Source organism: Ascidia mentula, chromosome 4 (assembly GCF_947561715.1).
Source record: "Ascidia mentula chromosome 4, kaAscMent1.1, whole genome shotgun sequence".
Taxonomy (NCBI): Eukaryota; Metazoa; Chordata; class Ascidiacea; order Phlebobranchia; family Ascidiidae; genus Ascidia; species Ascidia mentula.
This window is the reverse complement of record NC_138569.1, coordinates 20,162,246-20,182,244: the sequence shown is the minus strand read 5'-3', so window position 1 is coordinate 20,182,244 and position 19,999 is coordinate 20,162,246. Positions and strand designations below refer to the sequence as shown.

At 37.6% G+C, this 19,999-nt stretch overlaps 2 protein-coding genes and 1 pseudogene across 2 annotated transcripts; all 3 read right to left on the bottom strand.

Annotated features, from left to right (window-relative positions):
• Positions 1–967: 967 nt before the first annotated feature.
• On the bottom strand, positions 968–6,949 carry LOC145898276 (organic cation/carnitine transporter 2-like). Its single transcript, XM_082986707.1, has 11 exons — positions 6,809–6,949; positions 6,495–6,630; positions 6,121–6,194; positions 5,852–5,955; positions 5,563–5,717; positions 5,259–5,427; positions 2,392–2,613; positions 1,977–2,191; positions 1,621–1,803; positions 1,304–1,442; positions 968–1,070 (listed from the first exon to the last, which is right to left on the bottom strand). Exons 1-11 carry the CDS (start codon positions 6,947–6,949, stop codon positions 968–970), a joined length of 1,641 nt encoding a protein of 546 aa, XP_082842833.1.
• Positions 6,950–8,210: 1,261 nt separating this feature from the next.
• Positions 8,211–12,185, bottom strand: LOC145898275 (organic cation transporter protein-like). Its single transcript, XM_082986706.1, has 11 exons — positions 12,045–12,185; positions 11,757–11,886; positions 11,475–11,548; positions 11,239–11,342; positions 10,973–11,127; positions 10,688–10,856; positions 10,040–10,261; positions 9,371–9,585; positions 8,936–9,118; positions 8,593–8,731; positions 8,211–8,307 (listed from the first exon to the last, which is right to left on the bottom strand). Exons 1-11 carry the CDS (start codon positions 12,183–12,185, stop codon positions 8,211–8,213), a joined length of 1,629 nt encoding a protein of 542 aa, XP_082842832.1.
• A 1,514-nt stretch (positions 12,186–13,699) lies between these two features.
• LOC145898274 (solute carrier family 22 member 4-like) lies at positions 13,700–19,636 on the bottom strand (annotated as a pseudogene).
• Between the last annotated feature and the right edge of the window lie 363 nt (positions 19,637–19,999).

The following is a 19,999-nucleotide window of genomic DNA, read 5'->3' as shown; positions in this document are numbered from 1 at the left end:
ATTAATTTCTGTAAGTTTATGTTTAACATACAATAATGAAACATTTAGCTTTTATTTTGGCAATAAATTTACTTGGTGACTGTTATAATCCACTAGCTGGCCTACTCAACTTAAAGTAGCACAAGGGCCATGAAATGTGGTATACGATAATCCATACACTGCAACAGTAGTTGTCAGAATAATGGATGTTAGTCGACACGCATTGGAAGCAGGAAATCATTGGCAGCATTTTGCAAACTCCATCATACAGTCGATATTGCTGGAGGTTAAACCATTTGTAATTGCGATGTACTTCTACACAATTGTATATATATAATGAAGAAGGGGACAACTGTTTTTAGGACATCATAGAACGCTGAATAAATTTACACTACAAGCAGCAGAAACATGGTGAACTATCAGTGAAAGCGACAAAATTGTGGCTAACGGTGTTTCATGAGAAAACGTTGCATAAAGATAACCTTGAAATGTCATCTATTATTTCTACATTGTATTTAGGTGAAACTGACCTTCAATAACCTATCATGTTTTTGGACATAACGTTTCCTGCATGGCAAACACAACGAAAAATGCTTTACTACAATACATGGATGCGCAACACAAGGCAGCCTGCAAAGTTTTGCACACTATTGGTTAAAAACGCCACGCGGACCGAATTTTTTTCCCTGGAATTTTGGAAAATAAGTGTGGTCCGTGATTGTATGATGTTTTGGATGTAACAACGTTTAATCAAGTGTTTTCTGCAAAAGTTTGGCACGCAGTGGATATTGTAAAAAATATGGTCGATTGAGTTGTGCACCCCTGCAAAAAATATTACAATGTATTTCAGCGCATCACACGATTTCCGATTACGCATATACAAGCCATAGTAAAGTTCGCATTGCGCAAATTGTTTGTACATTTTGATATACAGCATCTGTGCAACCATAAGCAAGTGTTTCTTTTCTGGTGACAGTATCACGAACTGTTAGATTGTAAGTTCCGCACTGTTGAGGCCACGTACGTACGTTGCTTTGCCAGGTATGTCTTTGTGATTGTTGAAGAGTTTATCCCAATATTGTTTCCAAATCCTGTACAAAAGTTTTGCAACCATTACACGTCGTATTTAAGTAAAGTTGGCCAAATAGTTATCAACATTCGTTGACCAAAGTCCGTCAAGAAAAGTTTAAGCTATAAACGAGATCAAAGCTAAAATATTGCCGTTGTTTATTAATTTTTTGCGTAAAGATAAAAGAAAGAGATAATTTTTTATTATACGTTAAAAAAAATATCCAAGAGAACTACTTGATTTTGTCATTTTTACCCTTGTAGTGATTTTGCTTCTTCCACTGTTTGTGGCAGACTTGTATGTCCCATCTCCGGTAACAAGAAATAGAGAAGTGATGACGTAAGAACCAAACCCGCTGTAACCAGGGACGCAGTAAAGGCGCTTCCACTTTCACCTAAACAGCAAATTATATTTTTCATTCTATGTTGCTTTTTTTGCAAATCGGTTAGATACAAGAGAATGATCAATGCACATATGTTATCAGCACGTAGATGTCATGCATTTCAACGTGACACGAGCACAAAAATTGATTTTGCATTATAGTAAACTGTTCGTTATTTGCCAAGGTGTACCTGCGTGTACAATAAACGGCGAAAGCACTCCACCGATTCTCGAAGCAACGACAACCCAAAACATAATGCTTTGTCTAGCTTTAGTTGGAAAAATTTCCAGCGCATGTATGTAAGCGATTGCCCAAGCTGTTGCCACCATCAGTTTACCGCACATCGTTAAAACGACTTCCATCGTTGGATTGGCTGAAAGAAAAGGTGAAGGCAGATCAAAAAATTATTGCCCATTGTTTTCTGACAAAAAAACGTTCCTGCCAAACAGGAGTTCAATATAATTTTGAAAGTATGAGAACCATTTTAAACAAATTAAATCCTACTAATAGGCCTTTACATAATGTAAAAATAACACTATCACTTACAGTTTGCGAAAAGATTTGCTCCAGCAATAGAAAACGCCAAACACACACTGCATGCAATGAAGGGAATGCATCTACCCATCTTCGCCACAAACACGTAATACAAAAATGCCGATGCGATCTCCACTAAACTTGCATAGAACAAGTTAAGGAAGCGATTCCCGCCCAAGTTATTATTTCCAAGAGCCAGGGCGAAGTACGCCATTGAAATAATAAACCTGTAAATATAAAAAAGAATTTTTAGGTTATTTTTGAGAAATCTTCAATTACGGCATCTTCAATTTCTATTATCTCAAAACCAATAGCGCTTTGTCAATTTGAAAATGATATCACAATTACTTACAATCTAAATGAAAAAAAGTGTAACTGTCGCAATTTTGTTATTTAAAAAGGTATTTTGCACCTATATCACACTTACCAATTTATGCAAAAGACGGCAAACCTCACTATTAACACTGGTTCACGACCGATCTTTTTCAATGTCGCCAAGACACCTAGCGGTGTTTCGGAAACAGATTCTTGGAGATCTTTCACATTTACAGGTTCCCGTTTGTTGAGTTTTGCGATTTTTTCTAGGATAGCTTGAGCCTTTTGTTCTTTTCCAGAAACGAGCAACCAACGAGGACTCTCATCAATATACCTTAATGAAGCATTGCTTTATTTTACACATATGTACACTAGAAAAGTGAAACGTGTTGTTTCAACACGGCAATTCTGTAGCCGTATACAACACTGTACACGTGTTGCATAACAGCCGTGTTGTTTCTCCCTGTGAATGTTCTGACACACCTAACGTGTTGTTTTGCCGTGAAAATCTGCGATCCTGCCTAAACAACACGCGTGTAATGTGTCGTATAGGGCTACAAGCCCATTGCACAGGAAATGCGTGTTGTTTCAAACCACACAGTTATATATGCACCAAGTTGTATTACAATAGTAAAGGCAATAGAAAAGGACTGGAACGAGATGCAGAAAAACAAATACAACTGTGAAAATTTGTATATGGCACTAACTATAACCAAATTTGAAACCATCAAGTAGCATAAGTAGTTGAAATACATATCATGCACATTTTTGTGTTGAACATGCAAAATGTCAAAGTCAACAGTTGTTTTAGAAATTTGTCTAAGGCATTAACTTCAACTATGTTAACTTTTTATGGCTGCAAAGTACAAAATCAAACTTTAATGAACAGCCAACCAAGCAAATATGTTTGGTAGCTTTACTTTATATAGAGATATCCACAGCAATGGACATCAGTCCAATGAACCCAACATTATTTGTATTGATTACAATACAAGCATGGGCTAGCATCTTGGGCTGTTCATTCTGAAAAGAAAATAAATAGGCATAAGATAAAATATATGAAAATAGCATTGACATTAACACAATTAGTTATTTTTAAAACCATGTCAAAATTGAGACAACAATACAACTTTGCCTTGAAAAGTCAATGTATGAATATGAATTATCACCAACATGTTTTCACCCTTCGAATATGCGAATTAATGGAAAACAAGAATGCCATATAGTAATTTGCTACCACAAAATGAGCATTTTCAGTAACTTGTTTTTGTAAGCGGCTTCATACATACTACTTACAAAACTAACTTATAGTTTGTGAATAAAAAAAATATTTACCTTCCTCAGAACAAAAATGGCAGTAGAATGCTTGCTGATATTACTTTTTCCTTTTTATCTTCATGATGTCCACCCCAACATTAATTAACCTAAAAGGAATTGTTGTTGAAAAATTTTATTTGCCGAAGGGCAAAGGCGAAATACAGAACACAAAAATGCTATATTTGTTACTTTGATAAGAAATGACAATACTTACTGAACATTACTTTTCATGTGTCAACATATTCTTCTGGTATCAGGCCCAAACCAGCAAGTAAGACAATCTACAAAACATTCAACAACAAAAATAACATCTGCACAACATTTATTGTTATGTATGTTTTAAAGTGCCTGGTGTTTGGTTTATTGTACATGCAATTGTTAATGAAGTGAATAAAAGCACATGCTTAAAAAGCACACATGTTGATAAAGTGCTTGAAACTAACCTCAGGGTGATCCATCTAATCCACAATTTGTGTTGCAACAAGTTGATCAACAGTATACAAGGACCTAGTTTATACAAGATAACCTAAAAGAATTTTGCAAACCAAACAGCTCATATTAAAAATGGCAAAATACACATTTTAACATAGCTAAAAACGAAGTGGCACGACTTACCCTTGTAGTTGAAACAACATAGTTAACAAGCCAACCTGGCAAGCTGCTTTGAAACATTTCGCCACAAATTCCCGCCGAAATATTTTCAAGGCAAGGGGTAAATAAAACCTTGTCTACACAGACCCAAAAATTCTCAGCTTCCAAGTTTATAACAATCTGACATTACAAGATGTTATTGTATTAATACAGTTTATTTACGTTTAAAAATAATGGACAAATAAGTAGGTAGTAATTAATTTATACTTACATTTGCCGGATCCCCATGCTTCGGATTGTGCGTTTTCGAAACGTGGGCGAGAGAACCTAAATTTTACTCGCAATGCCCTTAAACGATAGGAGTATAGTTTGATAATATCTAACTCAAAACGCTCTTAATTATACACTAGCAATTGCGCATACAACATTGCTTAGCAGTAAAATCAGCATTAATGCATTTTACTGATTGCTTGCTTTATGACGTAATTTAAAATACATTATGACAGAGGAATACATGTTGGGCATTTCCCATCGCCAATACTTACTTCAATAGAAATATTGATATGCAATACAAAACACTTCTTTAGTAATTTATCTTGTCACCAGCCTTCGAATTTTGACCGTAAATATCGTATGCAAACATAGATGTCTGATGACAACACGGAAAGCGTGTTGCTAACATTAGTGCATATAACACGTTGATGTGTTATTATGCAAATTTGCAACACGTTTGCCAGAAACTGCCGTGTTGTTTCCAAAGAACACACGTGTTGTTTGCAGATTTTAACGCTAAAACACACACCGCCGTGTTAGAAATGCACATCAAGCGTGTTATTTTCACTCGGTGCTTATAAAACAACACGTTTGGCAACACAGAAGTGTGTCATTTCAACACGTAGCAGTGTCAAAACAACACGTCTAATTTTCTAGTGTATATTATGCATGCAACCAAACTACACAATAAGAAAATATCGTCTCATACTGATCATATACGATTTTGTAGTGCGATAGTAGTACTGAATTCCACGCAACAATCTTCCTAAAATTTGTAAGGAAGGTTTATATTCTCACCAAAAATACGGAATATAAAGAATTCCAATTGCGCCAGAAAAACGTAAGAACCATCTCCAGTCACGGAACAAATATGACATAGGTGCAGCACACATGTAACCCACTGCGTATCCAACAGAAAGTGCAAAATATAGGAAAGTGCGATGTTTTGGTGGAATGATTTCAGAACCTACAACACAACAATTCATTGTTGGTTCTGGGGACAACAGACCCTGTGGTTTCTAAGTCTTCTCGATCCTTAGAATGTGAAAAGCATATCGTTTCAATATGATTTACCCCCTTGCGATAAACATAGTTTTTATACCAATAACCGATGCAATGGCGTAGTTGACAAGGTTTCCAATGCCAGCCAGGACGCAAAATATCGCATAAGAGATTTCGTCTTGCGCAAAACTGAGGGCAAATACTGCCAAGAAGGACCAAAACGTGAAGACCAGAAAAACCGGTTTGCGCCCAAACCTGCAATTGCAAATAAAAAAAGTCGGTAATGTATTGTGATCGGGGTTATAATAACCTTCTTCATTTTGGAGGCATGTGATATGCTACAGAACAAATTGAACACGTCTTAAAGTTTTGGGATACGTCTTTCTTACATGTCACTTGCCGTTCCTGCCACCAGACATCCAACTATCATTCCAATGAATACGAAGGATGTGAAATACGGTTTCAACCAATCCCGATCACACACGAGACCAAACTGTAAAGTGTAAAACAGAGTTTACAAAAGTTATTTATTTACATTGCTGTGAAGTAGTTTTTATGTTTTTCAGTGACGACCACCACTAGTTGAAAGAAATTTCTCGGCAACACGCGACAGTTTTATTCACGACCGTTCCATGCATCAGACGATTCGCGATTTTACCTCACTTATTGCTGATACTTCAGGACCCTCGAAGTAAAACGACTTGCAAGGAATAATTGAGATGTTTTCAGGACCTATGGGAAACATAAAAGATAAGAAATGCGTGGTGTTGTGTAATATATGGGTATGGGTTGCATGCATGGCGACGCTTTCCATTACGAACTCATGTAACAACCAGAAACACTGTTATCGATATTCGCTTTAATAGAAATGGGAGGCAATTGTAATGGGAATGCATGGAGACTTTCCGAGTAAATTGGTCGTTACTAGACTGCCTATCGATAACAGTGTTTTTGTTTTTTACATAAGTTTGTAATGGAAAGCGTCGCCATGCATGCAACGTAATAATGGTTACAACAACGTCCAATACTTACGGTGACTATAATTTCCTGTCCACTGCGTGAGGTTGTATTGATGGCATTTACTCAATGACATTTTCCCGTGTTCATCTTCTTCCCAGGGAATGCTAACATTTAAAGCTCGGTCGAGTGCGTTGCTTTCGTTTCTCTTCTTTAAAAAAACTCTCATTTACGAATATGTCCAACATGGTAATGTAATTATTGGTGGAGTTACAGCATATATTTTGAAATTACTAATTTGCTTTTACTACGTTTTTAAAACTTGTAAAAAGAATATTACTATGATATCTGAAATATATAAACAAATATCCACGAAGTGTTTGGGTTACCTCAAAATTTTCTACAACTTCAGTGACGTCACAATGGTAGTTCGGGGTGAATTGAGTGACGAGAACCTGCAAGGAAACCAAAGCGTTTGGTATGGATGAGAAAAACATCAACCAACAGAGTCTTTTGTCGTAGTAACCCATCCCAGATTCACGTTTAATTTCCTTTTCCTTTTTGTTACTTTCTTCTGTCATTTTGTTAAGTGGTGATCACCAAACCAACCGACGAACGGCACGTACACCTTCGAAAGTTATTTGCAACAACCTGTGAATAATGACAAAGTCTTATGGCGTTTCTGTTAAACCATCTTAGGCCTGCGCAAACACTGTTTTGTCGACAAAACGGCTTTGGAACATATTCAGAAAAACAAAATGCTGAAATTGTGGTCAAACTTTTTTCCCCACAAATCTAACATCTCTCTTGTTATTACGGTTAAGTTGGCATTAAAAAGTCACGGTTTTACTCGGGACTAAATCGTACAATTTGAAATAAACTTTTCAAACAGCACTCAATAGCAATGGTGCAACCGTCCCGTTCGAACGTTAACTGAGACAAAGCAACGAAACCAGTAGCAGTTCTTGCCGCCAAAACCGATAAGGGCGACGGAAACTGAATGAACAATTTTATTCCCTCGTTCTTAACAAAACTATCTACATGCGTTTATATCGCGCTTTCCGCAAACGCCTAAAACGTCGTTAAAACCGGAAACTGACATCCCTTATTATATCGCCTTTCAATTCTCTTGGCTGACTTAATGCAGCCGCTGGTATATTCCATCAACAAACCACATACAGCAAAATACTTGTTTTACAAGATTTTTAAAGTCAAATATTACTTGTTTTTTGTGTGGTACCGTTTTTTTTAAAATATGTATTTGGAATTTTTTGCCGTTTAACATAAAAATCTCCCAACTATTTGTCTCGTGCCCTTGCAGACAGTTACTCTGTGGTATATTTGTTCGTTTTCGGTTCGATTTCAGCACTCCTATACACAATAAACACCTTGTCTTCCATGCATTACACAGCCAACTTAGACAACCATCTGTGGCTAATGGTATTTCGTGACATATATATTTCGTGACATAAACTAATTTGTCTACAAAATGGTCATAAATTGACATATTTAGTTAGTCTCACAATAATAACACAAACTGACTTCCAAAGACTCTGAATATTAACTGTCATCCTTTTGTTGGCATCTACAGTTTCACCAAAGACAAGAAGAGGGAGGTATACACGTTACCATTTATACAAATCGCGTTTGTACCTCATACAAGATTTCCAATTACGCATATATGTTATTACTGGCAATGGAAACAGTTGCTCAGATAGTTTTTGATATCCAGCAGTTTCGCCACTTGAGGTCGATGTTCCTTTCTTTTTCACAGTATTCGGAATTTCACTGTTAAATTTCCGCACTTTTGTGACCACGTGCATATGCTGCTTTAACCTGTCGACCTTGGTGATTGTTGAACAGTTTGTCCCAATATTGTTTCCATATCCTGCAAACACGTTGCTATAACCATTGTCATTACACATCATGCAGTATGTAATGTTTTGTAGCATCGTTTAAATTATGCTATAATTAACCAGGGAAGCCAAAAACGAAACATGTCAGTAAAAAACATTCTTGTTTTGTTTCTTAACACTTTATTTCATCATCAGATTCGAACGTGATATTTACGAGAAGGTTTGCGGTGCAGGGAATTTTTATGTTTATCGAAGTGAAAAAAAAAGAATTGTGGCTGATCAAGTCCAGGAGAACTACTTGATTTTGTCTATTTTACCCTTGTAGTGATTTTGCTTCTTCCACTGTTTGTGGCAGACTTGCATGTCTCATCTCCGGTAACAAGAAATAGAGAAGTGATGACGTAAGAACCAAACCCGCAGTAACCAGGGACGCAGTAAAGGCGCTTCCACTTTCACCTGAGCAACAATAAGATTTTGATATTGCTTTTGTACGTATGTTAGATATGTGCACCATTTGCATGGAATTAGGTTTAAAGTGCTAATTCTAATCGGTGCACTTACACGTTCCAGACCAGACACATTACTGTGTGCCAGCTCGTCTACTGTTTTGTTCAGATGTATCAATTTTAACGCGAACTGTTTTTAAAGCACCTCACATACCTGCGTGTACAATAAATGGAGAAAGCATTCCACCGATTCTCGAAGCAGCGATAACCAAAAAAAGAATGCTTTGTCTGGCTTTTGTTGGGAAAATTTCCAACGTATGGACATAAGCAATTGCCCAAGCTGTTCCCACCATAAGTTTACCGCACAACGTTAATACGACTTCCGCTGTTGGATTGGCTGCATGAAAAGGAAAAAAAATGTCACAAACCATGGAACGCAACTTTCCAAACAAAGTGAGAAGATAGATTTTGTTTTAAAGTGAGCAAAAGACTTCCTGAATATTTAAATGAATATTTAAATAACACTCAGGCTTATTGAAAATTAAAACAGTTTAGCATTCTGTTGTACATACAAGCGGATACCAGTTCTAAGCAAATCAATTCAACTTTTAATGGCTCTCAAGTTAAGTAAAGAATGATAATAACTTACAGTTTGCGAGAAGATTTGCTCCAGCAATAGAAAATGCCAAACACATACTGGATGCAATGAAGGGGATGCACCTACCCATCTTCGCCACAAACACGTAATACACAAAAGCCGATGCGATCTCCACTAAACTTGCGTAGAACAAGTTCAAGAAGCGATTCCCGCCCAAATTATTATTTCCAAGAGCCAGGGCGAAGTACGACATTGAAATAATGAACCTGCAAAAATGTTGTGCAAAGAACATGCGAGGTTATTTTCATAGGAAATCTTTATTTTCGGCAAGGTGTTCTCAGTTGTACTTTTCAGGGCATGAGAATCTATCGAACATTAATGCGTAAACTTCATCTCAAATTCAGCAGCGAAAAAGTAATAGAAATTCCGTCAAAATATAATTGGTAATAAGAGTCTGAACTGGAGAACTCGAAAACTAGGTTCTTTTTTAAGTGCCAACAAAGGGCTGTATGATAGTATTAGATCCACTACAGCACATGTTTTGTTTAAATTTATTTCGCTTGAAGAGATAGATACCAAAATTAGTTTCGCTTTATTCGGCCGAATTTATTCGGCAACTTTTGCCGAATATTCGATTTCGACCGAATAAAAAAAATGCTGTTTCGGCGCATCACTAATTATTTCAACAATCGTTGCATATTGCACCTACATCAAACTTACCAAGTAACGCAGCAGACTCCAAACCTCGCTATTAACACTGGTTCACGACCGATCTTCTTCAATGTCGCCAAGACACCTAGCGGTGTTTCGGAAACAGATTCTTGGACATCTTTCACATCTACAGGTTCCCGTTTGTTGAGTTTTGCGATTTTTTCTAGGATAACTCGAGCCTTTTGTTCTTTTCCAGAAACGAGCAACCAACGAGGACTCTCATCAATACACCTTAATCGAACATTTCCACAGTTCATTTGGTTCGCCACACAAAGATTTTATGCAAGTGACAAAACTAAGCGGAGTTTAAATTATTAAAGCATACTTGTGCAAAAAGAGCCATAATATTCATTGAGAGCTGCAGACAGGATGTACACACTGTTGGGTTCCCACCGGAGTGACGTTGACCGATAGGTACCACAAAGTGTGTGCGTGCTAGCGTAAAAGCTAGCGCAGTGGCATAGTCAACAGATGCACTTACAGGTCGAAACAGTGTGTACACCTTGTCTGTAGCTCTCGAAGCATGCTTATTATCCAATAATAAAGTCAAGGGAAACTTTTACTTCACACAATTTCTACATTTGATGTCTTAAACTTTCTGAAGAACATCAAATTTATTTAATTTCCTTTGCAAATGGAAGATTAATTTATTCTCACCAAAAGTACGGAATATAAAGAATTCCAATTGCGCCAGAAAAACGTAGGAACCATCTCCAGTCACGGAACAGATATGATATAGGTGCCATAGACATGTAACCCACAGAGTATCCAGAAGTAAGTGCAAAGTATAGGAAAGTGCGATGTTTTGGTGGAATTATTTCAGAACCTACAAAACACCAGTTCATTGTTGGTTCTGTGAAAAATAACCCAATTCTTTTAGATCCTTAGAATGTGACAAGCATATCCTTTAAATATGATTAATGATAATTTTTTTTGAAATACCTACGACCGATGCAACGGCGAAGTTGACAAGATTTCCAATGCCAACCAGGACGCAAAATATTGCATAGGAGATTTCGTCCTGCACAAAACTGAGGCCAAATACTGTTATGAAGGTCCAAAACGTGAAGACAAGAAAAACCGGTTTGCGCCCAAACCTGCAATTGCAAATGAACTACACTATGTTTTGCCAACTGTCTGGTATTCTGTCGACAAAACAAAACACGCCTGCGTTTTCAGGAACATGTTTTGTTGGTCATTAATCTTACATGTCACTTGCTGTTCCTGCCACCAGACATCCAATCATCATTCCAATGAATACGAAGGATGTGAAATACGGTTTCAACCATTCCCGATCACACACGAGACCAAACTGTAAAATTATTGAGGTATTTGGAAAAGCGCATGTATGCCGAAACCCTGCACCATTTTTTTACGACGCAAAGCAAGGTTCACAACACCGAAGCGTTGAAATGTTTGTTGTTCTTGAAATCTGGAATCTTACCTCACTTATTGCCGATTTTTCAGGACCTTCGAAGTGGAATAATTTGCAAGGAATAACTGAGATGTTTTCATGGACTAAAGGGTATAAAATAGAATTAAATACATGCTAGCTTTAAAATACAGCGGTTGCATGCATGGCGGCGTTTTTCATTACTCGTCAGTGCTTTCGAAATCCCCTTTATAGAGGTGGGAGGCAATAGAAAGGCGACTGAATTGAATCATTACAAGTAAATTGAATGCCTACCTAAAGGCTTGTTTGACATCGCCAAATACTTACGGTAACTATAATTTCCTGTCCACTGCGTGAGGTTGTATTGATGGCATTTACTCAATGATATTTTCCCGTGTTCATTTTCTTCCCAAGGAATGCTAACATTTAAAGCTCGGTCGAGTGCGTTGCTTTCGTTTCTCGCCTATCGTAAAATGTGGCCGACACGAATGTTATTAGTCGGGGGCTACAACAGGAAGCATATTTTAAAATACTGATTTGCTTTTGCTACAAACTTAACGAGCAATGACAAAATAATGTTACTGTGATATCTGACATATATACACAAAGTGTTTGGGTTACCTCAAAATATTCTACAACTTCAGTGACGTCACAGTGGTAGTTCGGGGTAAATTGAGTGACGAGAACCTGCAGGGTAACAAAAGCATTTGGTATGGATGAGAAGAACATCAACCAACAGAGTCTTTTGTCGTAGTATCCCATCCCTGAATCATGTTTACTTTCCTCTTTCTTTTTGTTACTTCCTCCAGACATTTTGTAAGATAACCAAACCAGCCTAAGAACGCAACCAACACTTTCAAAGGTGTTTAGTTTCTTTAGTTTCCAACTACCTTTGAACAATATTATGTTAGACTTTTCACTGACCGCTTAGTCCTCACGACTGTTGTCAGTGGAACGTTTCTACCATAAACATTTTGCGTTTGTCATTAATCTAACATGACAGTTTGCCAAACATTCCTGCAAGGAAACAGCTGCATTTATCACAAGCAAGTAAACAGTTAATCAATCACCGTCTCATTCGAAATTACACAGAGCCTTGGCTGCGATGCCAGTAAACCTAATGGTATAGATGAAGTAAGGGCCTGCTTGGCAATGGGGCGATCCTATACCTTGTCATGCGCGTAACACATCGCGTTACACGGTAAAGTTTGCGCTCTTCAACTTCAGACAAAATATCAAACTAGCCAACGAAATCAACAGCACCATATGTTTAGTGCAAAACGCACACCGCGCAAAAGGAAGTGAGAAACAAATTCTGTTGTTTTGTTCTCAGCTACATGTTCACTTCCTTTTTTTGCTGCATTGTTTTGTCATTCTTGGATGTGCTAAAAGTTCACTTTTGAAATTAATGGCCCCTAGACCTTTGGCGGCACCTGGTTTCTTTGGTTACCAACAATCTAACGCAAACAATGCTATGTTACAAATACCCTGATCTCTTTGGTTGCACTTACAAATAAAACGTACTAGTTCGTTGACACCACAGCTGTCAGCCAAATTTTTCTGAACACAGGAAAGTCTTCAATTTATGCCTGTTGCGATGCACACACGAAATCAAACGGTGAATAATCTAGTCAGTTATTTTTATACCACTCTTGACATGGGAAGTGCAAACAAGTGGAACAAACTTGACGTTGTAAAAAGTCAGTGACACAACAACTTATGAAAGATCATGACTTAACGCTCGAAACAAAAGTGTCAATATTATGTCGCGCTTTCTTTGTTTCCAATGCAAGCAAGCATGACTTTTTTTGCATATTATTATTTTCGAACACTTGGACAAATATCCGATAATTTTTCAGTTTTACTGCGAATCAAAATATAATGTAAACCGCGTTTGCAGTGCGTTTAGAAAGACGTTTTAAACAGCACTTAACAATGGAGCAGTGCACTCTTCTATTTTAAACAAACATTAGTTTTTCAACGAATTCAGCAGCACTTGCGTACGGGACAGGAACTGATGAAAAAATGCCACTGTGTTGTTCATAGCGAAATTGTTCGTTTGTACGCAAATGAGAAAAAAGGTCGCTGTTAATAGGGGATTCGTAATATTACTACGCTGCTCTTATGGCTGGCGCAATTCCAATGCCATTGTAAGTGTGAATTAACTTGTTATTATTTGTGTACAAGTATAAAAAGAACACAAAACACTATACTTGGATATAATTTTTATTGTCCACAGCTACAATTATTTATAGGTTTTTTAAGCTTGATCTATACTACATTCCTCCTATTTTGCTGGGAATGCAATCGCTACATCGTAAGTTCTGAGGTGTTTTGACCAGCCACGTATGTTGCTCTGTTCCTATTTCCTCTTCGCCCGGCCAATTTGTGCCAGCACCGTCTCCAACTCCTGTAAACAACGATCAGTTTGTTTTTTGTTCATCATGAACATTTCCCGGGAAACTATCGTGCTAGAACAACATCAAAAAACAAATTAAAAGGATGTTCTGGCAAAACATATTTATTTTTTTTGTAAAAACAATCCGTTGAACAACATTCAAATCGCCGAGAGAAATAAATATTATTGCCAGAAGGACCTTTTGAATTATTGTAATCATTTTACATTGGAACACCAACAAGAAGATTTTTGAGCACAGAGACTGCCCATATTAAATGTGTTTATTTTGTTGCGACCTCTTTCACTGTGTATTGATTGCTTATCCACCTTCACGTGTGTGTGGCTGACATCAAAGATACATGACGTCATCACTCACCGAAGCCTTATCTACGATCTGTGACGTCAGTCATGCTATATTTTCGGCAACATGGGTCTCATTGTCCTTATAATCATTTGACTTTCGGGTTATTTGTTAGATAAAGCGTTTGGTGTCAAAAATGTAGCGTCTTGCCTTTATCTCGCCAGGTAAAATTGTTCTCCTTTAAAAAAGAAAAACTGTTTAAAAAACAACAGAAACAACAACGAACTGCAGACAGTTGTACACACTGTTTTGACCTGTAAGGTCTCATCAGTGCAGCTGGTGACTGTGGCAGTGGGATAGCTGGTAGACTAGCAGGCACACATATTTCCACTTTGTGGTACCTTGCGGCCAATCGTCGATGCAGCTATCATTGACTATTAAGGCTCCGTTGCGCATGTAACAACGAACTGTCCATTACACATATTTACCCCTGTAACGATTTTGCTTCTTCCACAGTTTGAGGTAACGGAGAGTCACCAGTCTCAGGCAACAGGAAATACAGAAGTGAAGTTAGAAGAACCAAACCCGCTGTCATGAGAGAAGCAGTCGTTGCTTTTCCACTTTCTCCTGAATAAAACTTTTAATTAAACACAGCTACTACAACAAATGTGGATTTTTGCTCTTGTAGCTTATGTGTGGATATATGTAAATGGTACAGTCAGCAAAAGGAATATGATTACATTTCACCGAGCATTTTACAAATATCCATTGGTGGAATTTAAATATATTAGCATCCAGTTCTCTCACTCGCAGCATGTTATAGTAACCGTGGGAATACAGTGCTTGAAGTGAAACATATAGGTCTACACATGTTAACAAACAGTTCGCTTTTAGGTCATTAAATTCCAAGAATAGGTTTGCGCGAACCGGTGCTAACCTGTCCGAACCAGCTTAATCCCACCACTGGAAATACCTGCGTGCACAATAAACGGTGAAAGCAACCCTCCAAATCTTGAAGCTATGATAACCAGAAACATAATGCTCTGTCTTGTTTTGGTCGGGAATATTTCCAGTGTGTGCACGTAAAGTACGGCCCATGAAGTTGCTGCCATTAATTTTCCGCACAAAGTCAGCATGATCTCCGATGCCGGATTGACTAAAAGGAGAACGATTATTAAACGTTTTTACTTGATTAATGTTTAAAGTAGAAGAAATAAACTACTTGAGTTTCTCTCCTTTAGAGTTGGAAAGTGGGGAGTAATTCGGTAGAATAGTTACGAACTTTGGTAGAATTACTCACATTTACCCACAAGCGAAGCTCCTGCGATTGAAAGCGCCAAACCAGTCCCAGACGCAACATAGGATGTGCATCTGCCCAACTTCGCAACGAACACGTAATACACAAAAGCCGATGCGATCTCCACTAAACTTGCGTAGAACAAGTTCAAGAAGCGATTGCCGCTTAAATTGTTGTTGCCCAGAGCCAGAACAAAGTACGACAGCGAAATAGCAAACCTGCAAAAACGATATCTTATTTATCTCTTATGTTGTATCATTAGGTTTCAAATCTCGCTCCGACTGGGAAAAAGTGTTTGATCCAGCTGGGCTGCTGCAATGCCTATAAACCCATTGATCTCGATACGATAGCTGTGACTTGCGCATATTGGGGCGATCCTGCCAATCATGCGATTGCCTGGAACATTACTACGTTGTATTTTGTTGTATGCTGACACGTCAACATGTAAACTCGCCTCTTTAAACTTAGATTTAAAACACCAAGTAACGGTATTTAAGACCGTGAAAATTGTGCCCTCTGGCGGACGAGGCTGATCTGTATTGCGATTCATAACCAATTTTTCTTTCAAGGTGTATATATCAACAATAATGCTCGAAAATTGCTATCAAAGGAATAATAATGTTTCCAAAGCCAGGACTTACCAAGTTATGCAGGAGATTGCAAACCTCACTATCAACACAGGTACACAGCCAATCTTTTTAAATGTCGCCAAGACACCTAACGGTGTTTCGGAAACAGATTCTTGGAGATCTTTCACATTTACAGGTTCCCGTTTGTTGAGTTTTGCGATTTTTTCTAGGATAGCTTGAGCCTTTTGTTCTTTTCCAGAAACGAGCAACCAACGAGGACTCTCATCAATATACCTTAAAATGACTGGTTTCTTAACCCGAGTAATTCGATTTAAAGAACCATATTTAACTAATAGGGAAGTAACCTCACAACTTCCTGAGAAATGCAGTGTTGGAATTTGATGTAGCGATATTAATTGTGTAACGATGTGAAGAAAGACACAATATCAAGAACAACTCTCGTTTGCACACAAACTTTAAGCTAAAATCGTCATCTGATTTTTGCCATACCCGTATTCGAATCGAGGTTATCTCGATAACGGTATTTGTACGTATGGTGATGACTATGGTGTCTAAATGCCAATTGTCAATTACCTTTTGGAAAATAGGATGTAAATAACTACAGTATATCAATGAAGCGACAAGACCGTGATTAATGAAACAGATTTAGTAGAAAAAATGATTTCGTTTATGTGTTATAATATGATCTGCTAAGGTTCCTTATAACACTTACAGTAATGTCGAAGAGAAAAGCCTAACGAGCCAAACTCTTCTAATCCTGTCTTCTTTAAATAACTACAACCTATGGTTGTCTCTCACCATATATATGGAATATAAAAGATTCCGATCAATCCAGAGAAACGCAGGAACCATCTCCAGTCACGAAGAAAATAGGAGATAGGCGCCACGCATACGTATCCGATCGAATAGCCCATTGTAAGAGCAAAGTACAAGAAAGTTCGGTGCTTTGGTGCAATGATTTCCGAACCTTTCGAATAAAAAAGTTTTATATAAAATAAGAATACTTCAGAACTACTTTAACACTAAGCCTGTTAATATTTGCGACAGGAAGCAATCCGAATTGTGCAGAAGGGAGACCAGTTGAAACATCCCAATCTAATCCATATTTCGCATGTGTTTACATGTGAGGTTTGGTTGTTTTTATTGACCGCAAAACTGGACAAGCATCTATAAATGTGCGAGTTTCTCTTGAAATGCATGTCGTTATCGATGGATACTAAGAAACAAATTTACTAAAAAAATTAAGTGCGATGGATTCCATGACATGGCATGCAAAGTGAACGGTCTGCACCTATAACAACCTCCAACGTCAAGTACTCATCTTTTAATTTTTTATCATTTACCTGATGCAATATCACAAACGAACAATAAAAGCAAATTCGAATTCGCTTCACTCAATAGCTCCGCCCGTTTTTTTGCGCAAGATGAGCGACGAAGCACTCAATCCATTTGGCGGAGGTGTATTAAATTCGCTACACTTTCAATCCACTTGGAGAACAGAAGGATGCTAGTGGTTCTATAGGTGTGCGGTTTTGTTTAGGTTTGTCACATTGCATCAAATAAATGATAAAAAAGTAAAAGAGAAGTGCTTGACATTGGCTTTGAAGTTGTTTCCGGTGTAGTCCGTCCACATTTCAGCACACTTCATTTTTTTATGCGAGTAATGGACTCCGCAGTCCTCTTGCGCAAAAAAAAGGTAGGAGCGATTGAGCAAAGCTTCTTTAAATTAGCTTTTAAAAGTTTATGTAAACGGGCTTGTTTCCTAAAGTAAGGGTTTTGTTGTTATTATCGTTGTGCTAATATGTAAAATTAAGGTTGCTTCGGGGATACTTAACGCTTGAATGATTTTGGATTAAAATAGATGGCTGAAACAAGATTGCTGTTGCTGCCTGGTGATGGTAACCTTTATGGTTTGAATGCTTTGTCTAGGTAATTAATCAGATTGGAAAGCTTACCTAGGACCGATGCAACGGCGAAGTTTATGAGGTTTCCAATACCAACCAGAATACATAATATTGCATAAGAGATTTCGTCTTGTGCAAAACTTTGCCCAAATACTGCCAAGAAGGACCAAAACGTGAAGACAAGAAAAACCGGTTTTCGACCATACCTAAAACATTTTTGTTTTAATGGTTCAACAAAACATGAATTAATTTTATTTCTTGTTATTATGGAAGACTGTAGGCTAAGACAGCGAGAGTTATGAGAACCAAAACAATTTGTTGACATGGTAGCCAGCTTTTAACCACAATTAACACCTAAGGACTGTCGAAATATTTGCCTACAGCCAAGTGCCAGCGCTATGGTGTTGCTCATTAATCTTACATGTCACTTGCCGTTCCTTCCACCAGACATCCAACTATCATTCCAATGAATACGAAGGATGTGAAATACGGTTTCATCCAATCCCGATCACACACGAGACCAAACTGTAAGGTTTAAAAAAGTTTTACAAAACCGTCTTGAATATAGACGTGGAAACGAGCGCTGTCTCTTTCAATGTCAACTTTTCCTCTGTTTCTGCTTATTACTGTTATGACTTATATTTTTTTTATTTTATATTTTAACCTGTATTTTAATAGTTTTTGGCGGCTTCTTTACCACGCTAGCTTTACACGCAAACATTGCATGGCTGCAAACATTGAAATGGCTAACTTGATTTATACAATTAAAAATTTGCAGTTTAGTGAATATCCGTTATTATAGATTCCTAAAATGCAATCGCGCGAATGCTTGCAAAACATTTTGTCAAAAAACGATGTAAAACTTACCGCAGTTATCGCCGACTTTTCAGGTCCCTCGAACCAGAACGACTTACACGGAATAACAGATGCATTTTCCGGACCTAAATGTTTAAAACAAACTTGATTAGAAGTTGAAGATGGTTAGTTAACTTTCGTTTTGCACTTTTCCCATCCTTACAATTGGGAGGCGCCAGTACATGTGGTTCGCGATGTTGAATATATGAAACCCACTGCTTTACAATCTGGGCTATTGCTGGGAAAAGGGAGGCAACAGAAATGTGGATTTTGTTGTAATTAAATTGGTTGTGAATGCAAATATTCCCACCCAATATGTGGATGTATTAAATTTAACAAATTATGAGCATTGCTAATTAATTTTGTAATTACAACAGTAAACCGCAAGTAGCATATACTTACGGTAACTATAATTTCCTGTCCACTGCGTGAGGTTGTATTGGTGGCATTTACTCAATGATATTTTCCCGTGTTCATCTTCTTCCCAGGGTATGCTAACATTTAAAGCTCGGTCGAGTGCGTTGCTTTCGTTTCTCACCTTAACAAAGAGTTATTTAATACAGTCTTGAGTTAAACATAAGCTTTACCTGCGTTCAAATTTAGATCGACACAAGTTATCATTCGTAAATGTACTTAATTTAAATAACTATAAGGGCAAGTCAGTGAAAAGTAATGGAAAATAGATTTTTATGTTTATACTTTTGTATACCGAATAATCAAATGTTACCTTAAAATATTCTACAACTTCAGTAACGTCACAATGGTAGTTCGGGGTAAATTGAGTGACGAGAAACTGCAGGGTAACAAAAGCGTTTGGTATGGATGAGAAGAACATCAACCAACAGAGTCTTTTGTCGTAGTATCCCATCCCAGATTCACGTTTACTTCCATTCTCTCCTATGGTATTTTCTTCTGTCATTTTGTGAGTGCAGAAAATCGATTCTACGAATCAACACCACCAACACCTGACAATTTCCCCTTTTCTGTAGCTACCAAATGCCTGTTGAACAATACAATGCTATTGCCCAAACCTGGAATTGCAAATGAACTACACTATGTTGTGCCAACTGTCTCGTATTCTGTCGACAAAACAAAACACGCCTGCGTTTCCAGGAACATGTTTTGTTGATCGTTTGTCTTACATGTCACTTGCCGTTCCTGCCACCAGACATCCAACTATCATTGCAATGAATAATTTGGAAAAGCGCATATATGCCGAAACACTACACCT

Coding starts and splice junctions, on each gene's coding strand:
- LOC145898276 (XM_082986707.1), bottom strand. CDS start 6,949: ATGGGTTACTACGACAAAAGACTCTGTTGGTTGATGTTTTTCTCATCC. Junction 5,956..6,120: donor AAGTATCAGCAATAAGTGAG/GTAAAATCGCGA, acceptor TACACTTTACAG/TTTGGTCTCGTGTGTGATCG. Junction 1,071..1,303: donor GAAGCAAAATCACTACAAGG/GTAAAAATGACA, acceptor ACTTTTGTACAG/GATTTGGAAACAATATTGGG.
- LOC145898275 (XM_082986706.1), bottom strand. CDS start 12,185: ATGGGATACTACGACAAAAGACTCTGTTGGTTGATGTTCTTCTCATCC. Junction 11,887..12,044: donor AAGTTGTAGAATATTTTGAG/GTAACCCAAACA, acceptor ATTTTACGATAG/GCGAGAAACGAAAGCAACGC. Junction 10,262..10,687: donor CTTTATATTCCGTACTTTTG/GTGAGAATAAAT, acceptor TGTTCGATTAAG/GTGTATTGATGAGAGTCCTC.